This window comes from Neophocaena asiaeorientalis, unplaced genomic scaffold (genome assembly GCF_003031525.2).
Source record: "Neophocaena asiaeorientalis asiaeorientalis breed wild unplaced genomic scaffold, Neophocaena_asiaeorientalis_V1.1 scaffold148, whole genome shotgun sequence".
Lineage (NCBI taxonomy): Eukaryota > Metazoa > Chordata > Mammalia > Artiodactyla > Phocoenidae > Neophocaena > Neophocaena asiaeorientalis.
The window spans coordinates 576,633-596,336 of record NW_020174050.1 but is presented as its reverse complement, the minus strand read 5'-3'; the positions used below and the strand labels follow the sequence as shown (position 1 = coordinate 596,336).

At 40.3% G+C, this 19,704-nt stretch overlaps 1 protein-coding gene across 5 annotated transcripts in view; it reads right to left on the bottom strand.

The window, feature by feature from the left end:
* SLC4A4 (solute carrier family 4 member 4) overlaps positions 1-16,496 on the bottom strand; it is a 295,337-nt gene extending 278,841 nt beyond the window's left edge. For all 5 annotated transcript variants that reach the window (XM_024754102.1, XM_024754101.1, XM_024754105.1 and 2 more), the window contains exon 1: positions 16,424-16,496. In XM_024754102.1, coding sequence (XP_024609870.1) covers positions 16,424-16,496 — 73 coding nt within the window. The remainder of the gene's footprint in view (positions 1-16,423) is intronic.
* Positions 16,497-19,704: the final 3,208 nt, after the last annotated feature.

Below are 19,704 nucleotides of genomic sequence, written 5' to 3'. Positions count from 1 at the left end.
GGCAGGTGGACTCTCAACCACTGCGCCACCAGGGAAGCCCTCTTAGGCGTTTTTTTATACTCTCAGTGATGGCCTCTGGGAAGCTACAATTCTCTGGTAACCACACGGCTATGAATTTTGGGGGGGATCCTTACAGCACAGTAAAATAGAATACGCCTTGGGTGAGGAAGCTCACGCCTTGGGTGAGGAAGCTCTCGCCTTCCAAGAGCTGCCAAACGAAACCAGGGCACTGAGCTGAGCAATTCAAAATGCAAAGCATTTTCCTTTTCCTCTCGTACATTACTGGTAACTACATTTTCCTTTTCTGTCTTTGTTCAGATAAAGGAAAAGGAACAGGGTCCTGAGGTTAAACAAGCCTTTAGGACCTCAGAGACAGTGTTTGTGTTTCATCAATTACTTCTCAACCTCTTTTCATTTCAGCTTCTTTGCCCACCAGAAGAGAGGAAGGCAGCCTCACTTTGGTGACTGGGGGAAAGGCATGCTTTCTCAAAATGATGACCAAATCGTTCATAAGCTGTATGTGCTAAGTACCAAAAATACCAGAAATAAAATAAGCTGGAATGAAAGCATTCTTACCACCTCCACAAAATACCTGTCTTTAGAGTCAATAGAAGCAGCATTACTGATTTTTTTAAAAAATGCTATTGTTGATAAGAATATCATAGGTGATCTCAATATTTATTTTCATTAAAATATCTTTACCTGTCTCAGAGATAGGCCATGAAGATTGATGGCTATTTTTAAAATTACAACTCCCCAAATGACACCAAGCGGTGGAAGGTGTAGTATTATTTTACATGTAAAATGCAAAGGAGAAACTTGATAGACAAGATTTCTAATTCAGCAAGAGTCTACAAAACAGTAAGATGCTCAGAGAATCAGGGACGATTACCTGCTTAATTTATGAGTGAATTTTAGGCGCAAAAGAAAAAAAATTCTCTGGTAGAAATGTCAGTAAAAACTTCTTCCAAAGATAATGTAAAAAGAAGAAGGAGCAAAAGAAAAAATTTAATAGGTAGAATTCAAAAGGAAATGGTGATTGTTTTAAATGTTATTAAAATAAAGGTTACATTCTTGCTACTCAAAATTTTGTAAAGTAAAACTACTGGAATCTACATTTGACAGTGTTCACTTAGGTGTGAGTCAAAGGGCATTCAGTCCTTGATTTGGCAGTGGCCTCAGTAACATGTGTTCAAATAAATACCCCGCATGCCTTTCTCTGACAGATGGTGCAAGTTCCCAACAAACTCTAAATGTCTTGGGAATATCTCACAATCCATCCACAGCCAGTACTACTGGGAAGAAAACATGGCTTTCCTGGTTATCTCTGACCATCAGAAATCATCACTAGGTGAGCCCTGTTTCTTCCATCCTCACGTGCTCCACCTCAGGTGAAAGCAGAAGTCCTGCCATGTTATCATGTCCACTTCTCCCAATTCCTAAAATATTTCTAAACTAACAGCACTGAGAGCTGCTATCATGATTTCAGGCCACCAGAGAACTTTTACAGCTAGTAACTCTGTAGCCATTCATGTTAAAGAGGCTTTCACATATACCCACTTCCCTACCAATGATGATTTAGGACTTTGTAGAATCAAACCCATCAAATGAGCCAAACTAAAATTTTTGCAGTGGACTGAGTGGTTAACAACATATGCCTCTCTATGCAGGATAGATCATTAGCTCCTTTAGGAAACATGGTGCTGTGTTTATACATACAGATGATAGCAGCCATTTATGGAATTCTTACAAATATGCCAGGTTCTGGCTAGGTCTCCTACTTCTATTACCTCATGCAATCCTCACAACTGCACGAATTAAATACTGTCATTATCCCCATTGTACAGGCAAAGAAACCAAGGTTCAGGGAAGTCAAGGATATTGTCACCAGCTAACCCAATAAAATCCCACAGGAGAAATATCTCTCAGGTCTCAACATCAAGAAGAGTGAGTGCTTCATTACTGCTTTGGTAGTGCTTTGTTTGTTTTTAGGGTGGTTTTTTTTTTTGTAATGTACACTATATTTACACTACCTTATAATTGACTGTGTTTCCTTCCTCATGCTGACTGCTAGAAATAGAAGAGACAAATGTCGGGCCAACCGGTAACAGGTAGACAGAGTTTCGTGACGTGAATTTTAAACATGAACCTTGCTATTCCAACTTTTTACCCGTTATTTTCCCTTCACATTAAACCTTTTTGGAATAAAGCAGTATGTAAATATTTTTTAAGACCTGAGATGTCAGTACGGGGGGTAGAAGCTGTGGATGGCTGGGGGTGGCTGTGAGGGAAGGTAGATTTCTAGGCAGAGATTCTACTTGTCCTCTGGTGATCCTTTAGCTACAGTTAAATCTATAGGCCTAAATCTCTGCCCAGAAATCTACCTTCCCTCACAGCCACCCCCAGCCTCCTACAGAACTTCTCTAATACTGAGGGATGTTCCCAATTTGATTTTTATCCACATTGTTGCTCTTTCTATAATCAATGGAATTTCTGTTCTCTCCAGTTCGAAGCAAAGATTCCATGACACTTGGCAATTTACATCATTCTTTCAGAACTAATCAGCAATATTCCCCAAATATAAATTAAATTCTGCCTTCTTTGGCTTATCTAAAGAACAAAATTGAGTTATTTGTAGTGAGGTGGATGGACCTAGAGTCTGTCATACAGAGTGAAGTAAAAGAGAAAAACAAATACCGTATGCTAACACATATATATGGAATCTAAAAAAAAAAAAAAATGAAATAAAGATGCAGACCTACTAGAGAACAGCCTTCAGGACACGGGGTGGGGGGAAGGGTAAGCTGGGACAAAGTGAGAGAGTGGCATGGACATATATACACTACCAAACATAAAATAGATAGCTAGTGGGAAGCAGCCGCATAGCACAGGGAGATCAGCTCGGTGCTTTGTGACAACCTAGAGGGGTGGGATAGGGAGGGTGGGAGGGAGGGAGATGCAAGAGGGAAGAGATATGAGGATATGTGTATATGTATAGCTGATTCACTCTGTTATATAGCAGAAACTAACACACCACTGTAAAGCAATTATACTCCAATAAAGATGTTAAAAAAAAAAGAGAGAAGAAGATAAAATAATGATAATTAAAAAAATAAAGTAACCTGGTCTTATGCCAAGATGCCTAAAACACGTTGTAGCTATTGCCGAGGGGGATATAGGGGAGGGAGGCAAATTTAAGAGATATGTATTATTTCTTTTCAATTATGAAGAGAACACTGTTGGAAGAGGAGGCAAAGACCCTGGATGAGTGATAGATTATTAAAAAGATGTTGTGAAGACTTTACTTCTTGGACCAAAACGAATCATGAAGGTTTTTTAGAAGTACATGCATAAGAAACCTTAAACAGAATCACAGTATCAAGTCCAGATGCCACAGACGTTGTGTGTTTGGCACTTTATATAATAAGAAATAGATCAGTATGTCTAATCCTAAATACTTTAATAAATGAATTGCTAGTGTATTACTCACAAACCCATAAGAGTGTCCATAACCAGTTCTATTAAGAAATAATCATAGCAACACTGCTAATTTACTTGAGCATAAATACCAGTTCATGAAAAGAAAACTCACTTTGAAAGGCGTGATGTAATTTTGCAGTTAACAGAGGGTAAGTCAGCCCTTGGTTAGATGTTTGCATGAGGGTCCACACTTCAAACTGACACCACTACTCAGGACAACAGATGATTTTTATTTCTGTATTTTGGATAGGGGCAACTTTTCACATAGAAAAAAAAATAATAATGCATGTGTTTATTAATAGGTAATTGCATGCTACATATGTAATCTATTTATAGGCCATTTTGAATGCTGATTAGTAATCTATTTTATTATTAATGCTACCAATGACACTTAGGAGCAGGCATGCAAGTAAATAAATAGTAAAAGTGATGAAAAACAGGGAAATACTTTTCTTCCCGCTGAACTGCATGGGAATTTTGTTCACTGAAACCCTCCCAGAAATCCTTAAGGCAACTTGGGGTTCCCCCAAGCAAGACTGATAAGAAATCTTAGCTTGTTACCTGGTGTTTACTGAGCACAGTACTTTTAATATTTAATATTTTGATGCTGATAATCACGATGATGATAACAATCTCTAGGCAAGAACAAACAGCACAAGGAAAAGGTCTCAAATAGGAGATGAGCTTATGGTGACTTAGCTAAATTCTCATCCTAAAGGACAAGCGAAAGCTCAGGAAACTTCTGCACCTGCCTTATAAGTGCTCATTTTTAGCAAAACAGTCCTAATCACAGTGTTTAGGTAAAGGTGAGGACCCTATGACCACACACTGAGGTTAAGTTTCCATTACAGCTTCCATTACTAATAGCTGATAACAGAAGCTAAACTAACCAGCACTGTGTGAAGTCTGAATTAGTGAGTATTTTTTAAAGAAATGCAACCTTATTATACTCAGTGGTCATTCATTATTTGAAGATATCTAGGCCAGAACAACCACTTGAAGGCAGTACAGGAACCTACCTTGATGAATAAACAGGACTAAAAATCACCTTATATCATTTATAAACTGCAGCTCCTGAAGTGCTCCACAATCAATAAAAGGCTGCTTCTCCAAAGTAATTTTAACTTTGCTCTAGCAAAACCTCTTTTATATTCATATCTGTAGATATAAAATACCTATATTTATACCTACGGCTATACATTTATATTGAGATTTTTATATATATTATATTATGTTCTATTATATATATATATAATCTCTATGTATAGAGATAGGCATTTTTAAGGACAATCCGAATCCAATAGTGTCAATAAAGTGTCTTTTCCAATGTGTCTGGTGCACAAAGGTAAGTGTTGTTCTTATATCTCCCTCCTATTTCCAAAGGGGAAGAAACAAAGTACTATTTCTCCTCCTTCCCACTCCCCTTGAGCCCGGATAATAACTTGTGAACACTCTCTGTTCTCCAGCTAAGGCACTCCGGAACACTCACTCTGTGCAGGACAAAATAGCCAACTTTAGATCAAGTCTAACTCGTCCCTCAGCTTTTTTTTAGTCATTATGCAGAGCTTAACTGTGCAGCAGAGGCAGTACCTTCCATGACCTCAATCTTCCCTCACCCGGCCCAGGAACAAATGCCGTGCCATGTCGACCCTGCTCTGGAAGGGTCTCCCCCAGAGCTTTCATGCCGTGAGTGCCGACCCCCAGGGCTCAGGTCTGTTGTCCTTTTACTTGACAGCACAGAGGAGAGTGGAGCCAAAAGGCCTGGGAAGGCCAGAGCCAGGCAGGGCAGGGCTAAGAGCCAAGAGGAGCCACCCAATAGGAAGAGGTGAAACCTTGACTCATCCTGACATCCCAGAACCCCGAAAGAGCTGGAGCATTTTAATGTGCAGTACACATGCAGTCAGACAAAATCCACCTGTGAGCCAAACACAGAGAAATGACAGTTTCCATTATCTCTCTTGTGGTCACCATTTGCACAACTGAATGGCAAGTGGGACTGGAAGAGAGAAAACAATGGCTAATCCAATGGTCATTGATAACCGGATTTGCAATTGCAGCCAGAGAGGCAGCTTAGACAGACACATAAACGCGCACATTCACACTCTTATTCTAACCACATTGTTCATCTCCGACTCTATTCTGGCTTCCCTTTTAGCACTGGCCTAAGCCCTGGCTGGGCAATAGGAAGAGTGGTCTTTAGTCGCTATAGACAGATAATCCACCATATAGTCAATGCACTCACGGCTAATCAGGTATCACTAATATTAGTTCACATAATTCCTTCCTCTCACATACCTGTATATAGGTAAATGAGATGTGGATAATGCCATGGGGCTAAAACAATGACCAAGAACTAGGGAAAGTGCTTCGAGAGACTTAAACGAGCCTAGTTAAGGCCAATCCCAGAAGCTTCATGACTATGGTTTTCCACATGTACCCAGAATAGAGGACAACATTCACTGACACCGCAGCTCATAATCATACTTTTAGAGTTGAAATGACCTTAAAGATCACCTGATTAAACCTCTTCATGTACCAATGAACCAACTAAAGCCAAATAATTAATGACATAGAGGCCGGGACTCTTGGTGCTCCTGGTTATATAAGGTTTCCTTTCCTACTTTCCTACTACCATGGTACCAGTCCCCGACACTACCCCCCATTTTCCATTGTCTGCAAAATACAGTCAAGGAGGGAAAAGGTAATCGATTCGGCCTTTCAAGTTAGCAACTACCTAGAAGACAAAAAGGGCTCAGGAATTCTTGAAAATGTTTCTGTCTTATAACCAGAGAATGACAAGTTTAAATCCACAGCCCTTAGTAACCATAAACGGCCCCAGAACATGAAGACGTTCTGGCTCTGACATCTGTCCTCCCACGAGCATCTGCGGTCATGCAAACAATGAGGCCAGCCAGGCTTCTGTCTTCTTTCTCTCTCACCTTTTCATAAGCTCTCCCAACACCTTTTATTCTTCTCCAGTTAGTTCTTTCTACCCCCTATTCTTCCAGGCGCTTCTTTAAGCTCTCATCCATCTCCTTTTCTAAATTCCTTTCCCGCTCCAGAGGAACCAGACTTCAAGCACACTTTTTTGGAATGAGTACTGCCCTGGGAAAGTCAAGAAGCTTGCCTTCCTTGTACTAGTTCTTCCCAATTACCATCAGCGTTACTGCAAGCAAATCACTTTACCTTCTCCAAGGCTCATCTCTCCATGTGTAAGGTGAGAACGTTGAGCTACATTTTCTCTAAAATCCTTTCTAGCTCTAAAAATTCTACAAGAATTCTAAGTATTCTAATTGGTTAAGTGTAATGGAGCACATAGGGGAAAGGCCAAAAGTTTTCTACTATTTCTCCAGGTCCCTTCGCCACTTCTTTTGTGTCCCCTGCATCGGCAGGCGGACTCTCAACCACTGTGCCACCAGGGAAGCCCCCTTCGCCACTTCTTATGAGGATAGCTTTCTCTTCGGGCACTCTTCAGTCTACTCCGATTTGACTCTTTACTAACCATGCCACCCAGATTGCTAACAAAAGCCACCAAGCACTTTTTTCTGCCAAAGCCACTGGTTACTTTTCGCTCCTCATCTACTTGACTCCAGGCAGCACTCAGCACTGTCGGTCACTGGCTCCTTGCTGAAAATGCTCTTCTCTTGGCCTCAGACACACACTTTTCTTGGTTACCCTCCAGCTTCTATGATTGCTCCTTCTCAGTCTCCAAAGGTTGGCAGAGCAGAGCCCCGCCCAGTCCTCTTCTCATTCTATTCTCTCCCCTTGGTAATGTCATCCATTCCTATGGCTTGAAATGCTAGCTATCTCCCTGGGATTCCAAAACTTACATCTCCATCCCTGCCCTTTCTTTTTAGCTCCAGTTGTGTAGCCAAGTGCCTGCTTTAGAGTTCTACTTGGATGTCTCACAGGGGCCTCAGACTCAGAAAGCTGAATGCCTACCATCCTCCACTACTATTCCTCCAGTGTTCCCCATCGTACAAATGGCACATAAGTCTCCCAAATTGCTCATAGCACAAATCCAGAAGCAATCACCCCCACCCACCCATCTGTCCATCAGCAAGTCCTGGCAATTCAACCCATCTTTTTGTCCCTCTACTCTAACCCAAAATCATCTCTCAGCTGAATCTTAGCAACAGTGTCTCCACTTTTATCTTTGTCCTCTTGGGAAGCTCTCTCCACCCATGAGCCAAAGAGATATTTTTTTAAATGCAAATTTTGTCTTGTCACTTCCCTGCTTACAACCCTCTGCAGTGGCTCCCCAGTGTACCCTCAATAAAATCCTAAATCCTTAGCATAGTATAAAAGGCCATGAATTATCTGGGTTCCATCCACTTCAGGCCACTCTCTCCCTATTCATGTAGTCTAGCCACATGGGCTTTATTTTCACTTCTCAAACAGGTCTACCTCTTTCTCACCACTGGGCCTTCACACACCCTGCCTGGGAGGCTTCCCTCATTCCTGACCTAGCTAACCCTCTTCACCCTTTAGGTCTCAACTTAATGTCACTCTATGGGAGATACATACCTTGGTTTCCCATGTAAACTCACCCACCTACATGATACACTCTCTAAATTATCACATCAAACAACCTTGTGTCCTTAATTAATGACTGGTTTATTTGACCGCACATTAATTATGTCCCTAATTGGAATATATTATCACTTTCAATGATACATATGAGCCTGAAAAAGCAACATATTAAAGCTTATATATCTGCAACTGTAGGTTACCATTTTGATAAGCTTAAAGAAAAAGTTAATAAAAGCACTGTCCATCAGAGTTAATAAGAAGAGTTAACATAGATATTAACCAACTAATTTGTTAATCACCAGTTATCAGTACTAGCTTTAGTCTGAAAGCATTCTGCAGTCACAGCAAGCCCTGGTGAGAAAGGGTTAAGCACAAAGATAAATCACCTGCAAGGAATATAACCAAGGAAGATAACATCTTAAATTTACAGGGTTCATTCTGGGGATTTCAAATTAGTTTCCTTATATCCCTAGCAAGACTAGGAGATAAGGAAGCACCAATGCTGTTTCTTTGTATGAAAAACTGAGATTCAGAAATTAAGTAATTCGTCAATGGCTTACTGCAAATATCAAAGTATTTTTCTGGTGTTATCCAAGAATCCTTAGAGCATCTCTAGCAGGTGGATAAGAAGATAGGTTATTAACTGCACTCTGTACAAAGGAAATATAACCACACAAACATGATTGGCCTCATGTTACCCAGTAAGGCGGGGCAGAGCCAAGAACAGAAATAGGTCCTGAGACTCCTGGTTCCCCACCATGTTCTTTAACCCACAGCAGACTGAATAAAAGTATCTCAACCCAGATACCGACAGAATTTGCCAAATACCTATATCCATTGGATTTGACTGTGAGCTTTCATTTAACATCCAAGACATTGTCTTTATTTTTCAACAGGGATAGAATCGTGTTGAAAATTTAATAATCAACTGGAGAGTAGGGTGGTGATTTAACTAATCCATAAATGCGAGATTCTGGCCCTCTAAAGCTGATATGTTGGCCAATTTTACTAAAATTCAAACACTCGTTTTTATTTCCAGAAGTTTTGGCCTTGTAAAAGTTATTGAGTATCCCACCATGAAAAGAGTTGGTAAAATCACGTCCGGAGAGGTTTAAGTAAAGTCTGTTCTCCTTTCAAAGTCAATACAGTATCAAGAAAGGTGAACATGTTGGATATTGCACTTAGGATAGCTTGCCTTGTAATTCTAACTCTATAGAAAGGTAAAAACAATTAACCAGATTTAAAAGCTTTTGCAGCTATTCAGGGAAGGGAGTTATTTAAGTCGCCTCTACTGCTGATTTAATGGATGTCACTCACCACCCTCCCTCCCTTCACCTTCATCCCACCTGGCAATCAGCAGCTTCAGAGGTACAATATTTGGAACCTCCTGTGAACTCCTGCCATGGCAGGCTCTCACCTCAGTCCCCTAAATGCTATCAGGCAAAAAAGTAAAACAAAACAAAACAAAACCAGATCCCAGCAGTATGCTCACTGGAGCAATGGGAGAGCCTCAAGTGAGCTTTATTCAGTTTTATTCCATTCTTACTCTACTCTCCCTCATCAGTCCCAATTTTCAATTCCCCCAGTGACTCTGAATCTTGTAATGATGAAAACGGAGAAATACTTAGCTCAGGTTTGAGTACTTGGTATTACTTCTATACTATTGAATAATCTCATTGAAATGGCACCTAAATTACATAACAGCCAGTAGTGGACAGAATTACCCTAGTCTATGCTGCAGAGCAAGGAAGGGAAAAAAAGAAAAAATATATATATACATATTTATACATATTACATATATAATAGACCCTTGAATCCTCCTCATTGGTAGGAAAATATCATACACTTTAATCTGTTTTCCAGAAAAAGTAACTTTGCAGGTTTTATTAGACAGTGGGCATGCGTTTGTAATTTACCCTGTATGCAATCATAGTTAGTGTGTCTCTTGAAAAATGAGACAGTTTCACAAACTAGGGGTAATGTCTGTCGGAGCAGACTAACCACGGAAATCAGATCTCACGCCCAGAGCTTAAAGGGAATCAGAATGAGTCCAAAGAGAAATAAACAGCAGGCCTCAGGAAACTTCTCTTGACCTTTCTAGCTTTCCTTTTCCAATACAAGAAGCAGTAGGTAAGCGTGGTTATTAGGAAGGCAAGGGATAGATGCCTTGCTAAGATGAATTAAGCAAATAACAAACATCATTTCAGTCAGTTTGAATTTTTGGAATGATAATCATCATGGAAAATTATTGGTGAGGGGAATTCCCTGGTGGTCCAGTGGTTAGGACTCTGTGCTTTCACTGTTGTGGGCCCAGGTTCAATCCCTGGTCAGGGAACTAATATCCCACAAGCCACAATGCGCCAAAAAAAAAAAAATTATTGGTGAGACTGTATCAATCAGAAAGCAAAAGGACAGACAGTGGTACAGTATAAAGCACTCCTATGCCTAATGCCAGGTACAGCAGCAACATTATTTCTGTTAATTATTTAAACAGTTCTACGGTGAATGACATGTTCTATTATTCTCATTTTACAGAACTGAGAAATTCAAAATCCAAACTCTAAGTTTTGTCCTTCATTTATGCAATGCTTCAGCAACACAGCAAGTTTTAAACTTTTATTTCCAAACCGATGCTTAGCCACTCTGCTTTAATAACACATGAATAACACAAATGACAGAGACTCCCAAAATTAAATATGAAATAATATGTCTCAAAAATATGAGCAGAGGGGCTTCCCTGGTGGCGCAGTGGTTGAGAGTCCGCCTGCCGATGCAGGGGACACGGGTTCGTGCCCCGGTCTGGGAAGATCCCACATGCCGCGGAGCGGCTGGGCCCGTGAGCCATGGCCGCTAAGCCTGCGCGTCCAGAGCCTGTGCTCCGCAACGGGAGAGGCCACAGCAGTGAGAGGCCCGCATACCGCAAAAAAAAATATGAGCAGATACAAAGCTTTGAAAAAGAAACTCAACTATGGACAAAATATGCTCCAAGTGTATTATTTCTGAATCCTTGTAAAACACAACTCAAGTACCAAGTTCAATTTTGTATGCCTCTTGCCATAAAAGAATGTAGTCACCTAGGACAGAAAGTGGCTTCCAGAGGGCTTTAGCCCGTACTACACTACCAGGGAATTCTCTACAACTGGAAAACTCTGGGAAGGGATGTCTGACTCCAGTTTCAAAAACCCATGGAATTACCATCCAAGAAATCTATATACAAATATTTAATGTCACTGACACAGCAGGAGGTGTCAGAGAGCTAAGTATTGCCTGCTTTAGGCCCTCTGGCGGGCTTTCAGCTGGAGCCACAAGGAGAAAGCAGCAGGACACTGGGAAAGGTCTGCGTGGGCTCAACATGCTCTGGGAACCCAAGCATCAACCCTTAAACACCTCACCGCATTTCCTTCAAGCTCTCCAACGTGTGGATACATTGTCTCTTTCAAGAAGCCTTTTCCTTCAGCAATATTTGCCCAAGTATTTCCTCTGTACACACTGTTTCGGAGCAATTAGAGGGAACAGGAGGGAGGAGGTCAGCAAAATGCAACCGGACACTTACATCCTGCGCTCAGAATAGCGCCAGCTTGGACTCAGCCCCTCCCTTCCCAGCTGATAGGTTTTCATTCACTCCTTCTCGGCAATTACGTTTTTGACCATTGTAATTATTAACAAATGTCCACCAGGCCCCACTTTTTCTTTAGCATACTACCTCCTCCAATACACATAAATACATCATCACAATATCCTCTAGTGAAAAATAGGTTTAAGTCATTATGATTTCATGTCTGTAAAATGTTGAGATCCTGACCTCCAAAAATACAAAAGCCACCATTTCATCATTTTAGTCTCTCTCCTTAAAATACAGAGCAGAGGAAGGAAGAAGAATAAGGTTGGAGGTGTTTTAGGGGCTTCTTTTTCTTATCAATATAAATGATATAAATATATCAATGATCTTTGCAAAATCAAATGGGATTAATAGCAAACATAGGATCATCAGAGACTATATCATCTCATTTGACTAAGAGAAGTAAGAGAACCAAATTTCTAACTAAAAAAATTTAAACAAAGATTTTAGAGGACTATATAAAGTAATTCTATATATGCTTCATTTAGTTTATTTACACATTCATTTATTCATTCTTTTTTTTAACAAAATATTTAGTGAACGTCTACTTTGTTCCAGACCCTGTCCAACTTTTTAACTTTTATTTCCCTAAAAATAACCTTCCTGTAAATTCTATGCATTTTCAACCATACTCTCTCTCTTAATATCCATCAGTAGACATGAGAATTTGTAGAATTATTCTTCCATTTGGACAGATGGGAGCACACTTCCTTTTGGACTTGGTTTTCAATGGAAGAGGAAAACCACCCCAATATATCATAATGGCATTTAGAGCACCGATCAAACTTCAGAAATGCAGACCCATTTCAGCCAATATTGTCTTGCTGTACTTTATGCTTCCTGAGTTGCTGGGTAGGCTTGATGTTAAGAAAAGGCCCCTCCTCGTGAAGTCAGAGTTGCCAAGGCTTGCTGGGGAGTTACCTAGCCTTGCAGAGCCAAGGCTTTATCTCGAGGATAAGGTGGAGTTTGCTCTTTTTCCCCTATTGCAAAATGTGAGAATATTAAGTAATCTGTTTATATCATACAGATCCAAAATCCTGGCTGACTTTTTAACGGATAAAATATCCATAGAATTTCTTCCTCTAGAAAAAGCTACCTGGGATCTTTCTTCCTATCTCAACCCCGGTTCACCCAACAAAGTTTGCCAATTTCCATTAAGTGTGTTTGAAATGAAAAATCAGTCTTGTTCGTCATAGTGGGCATTTCTGGGTCACTCTGGTAATGTCAATTTGTCATTTATAGACCAATTCTGTGGAAATGTCTGGGCGGGAGCCTTTTGGAACAGAAACAAATAAGATATCTGAAATGTTACAAATTTTAAATGAGTTTATCCACAGTAACCACTCTATGCCAAAAATGTTAGCTTTACAAAACACAGTAGAAGGTAGCCACTGAAAGAACAGACATACAAGCCTCTCTTTATTTTAAAGATTAAATTCGACACTTGGTTTCCTTTCTCAAGAGTATCTTTTTAAACCATTAACACAAATGCACAGGAGGCAAATTATGTGAAAACGAGCTTTAGGTCTTTAAATATATATCTCACATAGATAAATTCATTATTTAAACAGAAGATGACTCCTCTTCTGACTCACTCTATTCTTAGTGAGTTTTGCAGCTGATGGTTTTCTCTTGAGTTTTTAGAATGTGGATTAAGTGTCACACCACCCACTGAGAGTAAAGTTGAAGCAGGTGAACTGAGGGTATGGTTGGAAATCTCAACCTGTCTCCCCTGCTCAGAGCTACAGCATTAGAAAGAACTACCAGGGAGCATCTGACTCTTCTTGCCTTCAGGCTGAGCTGAATCCAGTCACCCCAAACTGAGCGACCTTAAGAAGAATTTTCCAAGCATAAACATTTCAGAGTAACTAGAGTTACTGGAAGTCACCCTAATAATCATTTAATGGGAGTGCATCTTATTTGTGCAAATTACTTTAAGAAACAAAGTTTTATCTTAAGTTCACTTGTGCCAAGTGTGCTGCAATATACTTCAACCATGTTTATCCAAGAAGCCAAGAGAAATAAATACTTGGATAAAAGGAAACACATTTGATAACAGAAATGTTAGGTGTTCCAGCTCCTTCTTCTTCACCACACACATGCTTAAGGAAGGAAGCCCCTCAGCTCCTTGCCCTTTGAATTTCTGATCCTTAAACCTGGAGCACTTACTTCCGCCATAAATGTACCAGAAACTCAGCTACTTCGTAACAAAAATAACAGTCTGCTTTCCTTCAAGTACACTCTATGCAATTAAAAATATGAGACAGACTCACATCCTTGTGGAAAGCATTCCCATCAAAATCTTGATTAGAAGTCTTGACAGTCAAGTCATCTGTTTCTTCACTCTCAACCACTGGGACCATGAATAAGCCGTCAAGCCCATCTCCATTTCAACCTCTTTACACTTTCACCTAGAGTTACTACAAAATTTAAGTGCTAGGTGAGAAAGTGGATGAAGCCAGGTGAGAAAATGGGAGGGTCAACTGGGAGGGCACTGAATTAGAAACGACAGTTCCTAATTACTGTTTCATGACTTCTGCTATAAGGAGCCCACACTGTTGGATGTTCTCCACCAAATAATGGCCATAAGCAACCATCCTACAGGGCCTCAGGATTCAACCACAGGCAGCTAGCTAAACATGCTTTGAAAGAAATGTAATCAACCCAAGCTCCACTCAATGTGAAAGATAATCATTAAAATAGAAGTCTTACCAGAAGAGGAAAATACACAAAATCCATGTGGCAAGTTGAGTCATCACAAAGACAATTTTACAGATATCTCTACCTTTTGCCTTTTTTGTTTCTCCATAAAGAAACCCAGCTACAGATTTGTGTGCTATTCATTACAGTGTTGTCTTAATTTTGTGCTCGAAAATCAAGGGAAAAACTTCTTAGTCAAAGGCTTAAGAAACCCATGTACAATATCCTACTGCAGTAGAGTGCTGTCAGTCCTATAGACCTTACAAATTCAAGAGGTGATTTACATCTCCTGTGAACTTAGGTAGAAGGTTATTCTCAAGGAACACACACACACACAGTACACATCTCACCCTCACGCTTTCTCACAGATTTTTCTACTTTAATTGTCCTCAAATTATAGGATATTTGCTCATTCCTACAATATTTCTTATATTCATATGCTATAACTTTAAGATTCTTATCTCCCCTTTGACACTGGGACAGTGACAGAGTCAGCACAATGAAGACTTAGCAGCATGGGTTACTAGAATCTTCAGACAAAAGTTTCACTATTTTGCTTTCACTAACTTGGCATTTTCCCACAGTCATGTTGTAAAAGTGCAAGGAACCCATAAAACAATATGAAAGAAAATATTGTGGTTTCCTTTTTCCTAAGAAACGTAGGCATCAAATTCTTATTATTCAGTCTCAAGAGCATACATGTGGCAGGTAGGGAGATGGGGGGCTGGGGGAACCAACACTCGAGCACTACAGGGTCAGAAGAAACTTACCAAGGAAACATAATGGCCACACTATTCACACTATCCCAGGTGGCACAGGAGTATCACTTGCCTGGGACCTGCTGTTCAGTCTGGTTGACGAATCACTCCAGAACACACAGCATCCACCTTCTTTTTCCCAACTCCACCACCCGTCTGGTCCAAGTCTTTGGTAGGCATTAAGTAATTACCAAATGGTACCCATCAGACTGGAGTTTCCAAAATACATATGAATCCTTTCTCAGGTGATTTTAAAGGGCAGAATTTAAGACATGGTTCACCAGGAAGTCTTACTTAAGTTTATGAGTACTTTCTAGAGCCTTGATTATTTTTAAAACTGTCATTATAAATGTTGTATACCTGTCACGCCTTCAAATAATTATTTTAATAAATATTAATTAAGCCCTGCCTTATGACTGTCAAATAAACAGTATTATTCCCACATCATTGATAAGTCAAGAGACAAGAGAAGAAAAGGCACACTGAAAGCACCGTAGCACCAGCTAAAATTTAACTCTTATTTGATTTTCAACTGGCACTAGAGAACATTAATAAAAGAGGTCCTAGAGATTTTTTAAGTAAAAACTGCTTGTCTCAGAAACTAACACACCATTGTAAAGCAATTATACTCCAATAAAGATGTTAAAAAAATAAAAAGAGTAAGAGCGACAACATCAAGAAAGGGTCTGCAGATATAGATATTGAAAAGATAATAATAGAATATTATAATAGACTTTTGGATAGTAAAAAAATAAACTACCCAAACTCAGTCCAAAAGTGTATAGATACAGTAAAAAAAAAAAAAAAAAAAAATGCTTGTCCATCTTTTCTTAACTGAGACACATCCATAATTACCACTCTTTAACTCCTCAGCTTAGCCCCATGTTTCCTGCAGTAATGGTATCGTTCTCTCTCTGCAACATCTGTTTTTCTACCCTGCAGGCTATAAGAAAGAATATTAGAAGATACTGCCAAATACATTTATATAAATCTAGCAGCTTCCTTGAATTAGTCATTGGAAGGTAGTTAATATTATCTGGCAAAATATTTATTTTTGACAGAGAGGCACAGCTAACATAGGCACCTGCTTCAAAGTAAGACCTTTTTGTTGTTGTTGTCAACCATGCGGGACAACACTGATTCAGATTCTGATGGTCCACGGAAGTTCTTAGAATTACTCTGTGTTGAAGCAAAATGTGGAGATTAATGAAACTCCACAGATAGGCTTGGGTTTTTAACTTCAAAATTATAAGATACGTGAAATGCATGAGTGCTATTATTTACAAAGACATATGTATATGAATATACACTTCCCCAGACCCAGCGAGCTCACCTTCTACTTCTTCTTCATCACACACATGCTTAAGGAAGGAAGCCCCTCTGTCCAGGACAGCTTCATCCTCCATCCTATAGTAATAAAAAAGAAAAAAAGAATGCTCAGACTTCTCCTGGAGTGAGCCACTGGACACAGCCCAGCTTCTGGGCAGGTGAACCTGCAAGCTGCTGTTCATGTTAACAGGGCAGAGTCCCTCTTCCTTTGGTGTCTGCTGCTGCTTCACTCCTTCAGCTCCTCTTATTGGTGCTTGAGAATATGCCGGTCCCACATAGCTTCAGTTCTAACCTTGACAGGGCACCCAGAGGGACAGGTAAGAGAAAATCATCTCGATCCTTTAGGCTGGATGCTGGGGGTTCTCCCCTTCGGGATGCGCCCCCAAAAAAAGATGAAAGGAAAAAAAAATACCAAGAGAGGAAGTTTGGTGTGCCTGGAGTGCTCGTGATGATCGTTTGTGGAAATCCAGCTTCAGTGCTTAGCTCTTTAAACACCCACTGCATAAAAATGTATACCCTCACACACACACGCACACATGCACACCCACCCACGCACAGAAAGCGACAGGGAGTCAGGCTAGTGCACAGTGGAATCCTAGCTTCCAGCCAGCCTCTTAATACCAGCACAGCCCAGTGTTCTCTGTTGAGTGGCAAGCTTTGAGTCACATGTTGGCCTTACGGAAATCTGACATCTGAGGATTATCCAGCAACCCGGCTTCGGCAACAGTCACATATATATGCCACCCATTCATTCATTTTCCACATTCTTAATCACACGTCTCTCTCTATGTATATCTGTCCCGTTAACTCTTCCCTGAAGGGCATAAAGTTCTTCATTTTGTAGCCACATTATGCTGTCCTCCTGTCTCCTTACATAATAGGATGTCTGCAATTTCCTATGCTAAATAAGACTTCAGGATCCAACCAAGTAAGGACAGCGTTTGTACGGCCTCCAGATGCCAAACATGTCTCTGGTTTATAGAATAAGTTAAGGTTTATTTCCATATTCTGTGACTTCTTTTCATTGCATTAACTTTGACATACAGAATTCCATGAACTCTATTTATGGTGAAAGCAGAAAGAAATCCCGAATTGCTCAAATGCTGCTTGTGTCGTACCGGTCTAGAAACAAAGAACGTTCTCTGAGGACAGCTGTCCTATGTCATACCGTACATGAGCTCTACCAGAGAGTGAAATGTTCACTCTGTATTCCATTCATCCAATTATATGCTCGGGTATTGAATACTGTACTGTAGGTCTGTTTTCCATACTGTCTGTATAACTTATTCTTGTGCTTCCCATATTTGTTATCATCTATGTGATATGCACTGAATCTTTTTCTTCCTTTCTATTTTAGGAGCATCTCACAAAGCAACCATCTGAGCTTAAAAAGTCAGAAATATGGTGTCAGGTAGACCCGGATTCAAAAAACCTAGTTCTACCTCTTAGTATTTCTATCACCTAGAGCAAAGTATCCAACTTTTTTGAGCCTTGGTTTTACCATCTCCAAAATAGGCGGAAATAATATCAACCTTGTAGGAAATTCAAATCAGGTAACACACATGAAAGCACTCAGTTTTGTGCCTAGCACCTGTTACATGTTTAATAAAGGTTTGTTTCCTTCCTTTCTTCTTCACCTGACCTTTATTGGTAGACAATGCCATTAAGAAACTCATTACTTTTGGAAACTTGCAGAATATCCTTTTTCAGGGATATGGGTCTTATACGTAAAGGTTCATCTTTTTTCCTTTTCTCTACTCAAATTAAAAATATAAAGCTAAATAAAAACAGGACATGGATCAGCCAGCAGGATCACAGTAGAAAAGAAAATGCCTTGAAGATCTGAGAGGTCAAGTCAGTTACCAGCCTCTGTGAGCCTCTGGTTCCCATGAAGATTAAATAATCCAACATATTTACTGATTCAGCAAATATTTATTTAGTGTCTGCTATGTTCCTGGCACTCTTGAGAGGGAGGGGAATACATTTTTGAATAAGGCAGACAAAATGTCTCAAAAACTAATAATAAATAGATGAACAAGGTAATCTTAGCATTAATTGCTTTGCAGAAAAAAATAATAATAAGGCAGGGGGCTACTTAGCATAAGGTGGTTCAGATGTGGATTCTGAGGAGGTGACATTTGAGCAGACATGAAAATGACAGGAAGGAACCAGGCATTTGACAATCTGAGGGCAGAACATTCCAAGCAAAGGGAATAGCAAGGGCAAAGACCTTAAGGTGGGAAGAAGTTTAGCATGTTATAGGAACAGAGCAAGGTCAGTGAGCCTGCACAGATAGACAGGAGATCAACCGGAGGTGACAATGCAGGAGGGAATCAGGGACATGCAGCTCATGGTAAGAAGTTAGAATTTTAGGTGTTACAGCAGCCTCTGAAGAGTTTCAAGATGGAAAGTGACTTGAGCTGTTTTGCCTTTTAAAGGATCACTCTGGGGCTTCCCTGGTGGTGCAGTGGTTGAGAGTCCACCTGCCGATGCAGGGGACATGGGTTCATGCCCCCATCTGGGAGGATCCCACATGCCGCGGAGCGGCTGGGCCCGTGAGCCATGGCCGCTGAGCCTACGCGTCCGGAGCCTGTGCTCCGCAACGGGAGAGGCCACAGCAGTAAGAGGCCTGCGTACTGCAAAGGGAAAAAAAAATAAAATAAAATAAAAATAATAATAAAGGATCACTCCGGCTGCTATGTGAAAAGTGCATAGTCAGGAGACAAAAGAAACTAACAAACTATCTCAGGAGCCCAGGGAAGACTATGGGAGAAACAGGTTTCAGGGGAGGAACCAAGGGTTCTTTTCTGGCCACTTTATGGTTGAGATGCTTATTATATATTAAAAAAGAACTGTCAGGCACACAACTAGATGGAGGTCTAAGGCTAGAGCTCAGAAGCCTAAGGTTGGAGATAAAAATTGGGGAATCAATGAATAAAGCTAGTATCTGAAGCTATTACTAGATGAAATTCAGGAATAAAATACAGAAATAGAGGAGATGACCTAAGATCCTGTGCCAGGCATGCCAACATTTACAAGCAGAGCAGAGGAACAAAAGCAGTCAATGAGGTAAGAGGAAAATCAGGACAGAGTGATGTCAAGGAAGTTGAGGAAAGAGGAGAGGGCCATTATCGAGAGGCTGAGAAAGACCGAGACAGAGAAGAAAAACTTGGGTTTGGCAATATGGAGGTCATTGGTAACGATGACCAAAGTACTTCAAACATACCATGCACAGTGCTAGACACACAAGCAGCATTCAGTCATTCCCTCTTCTCTCTCCTGCCC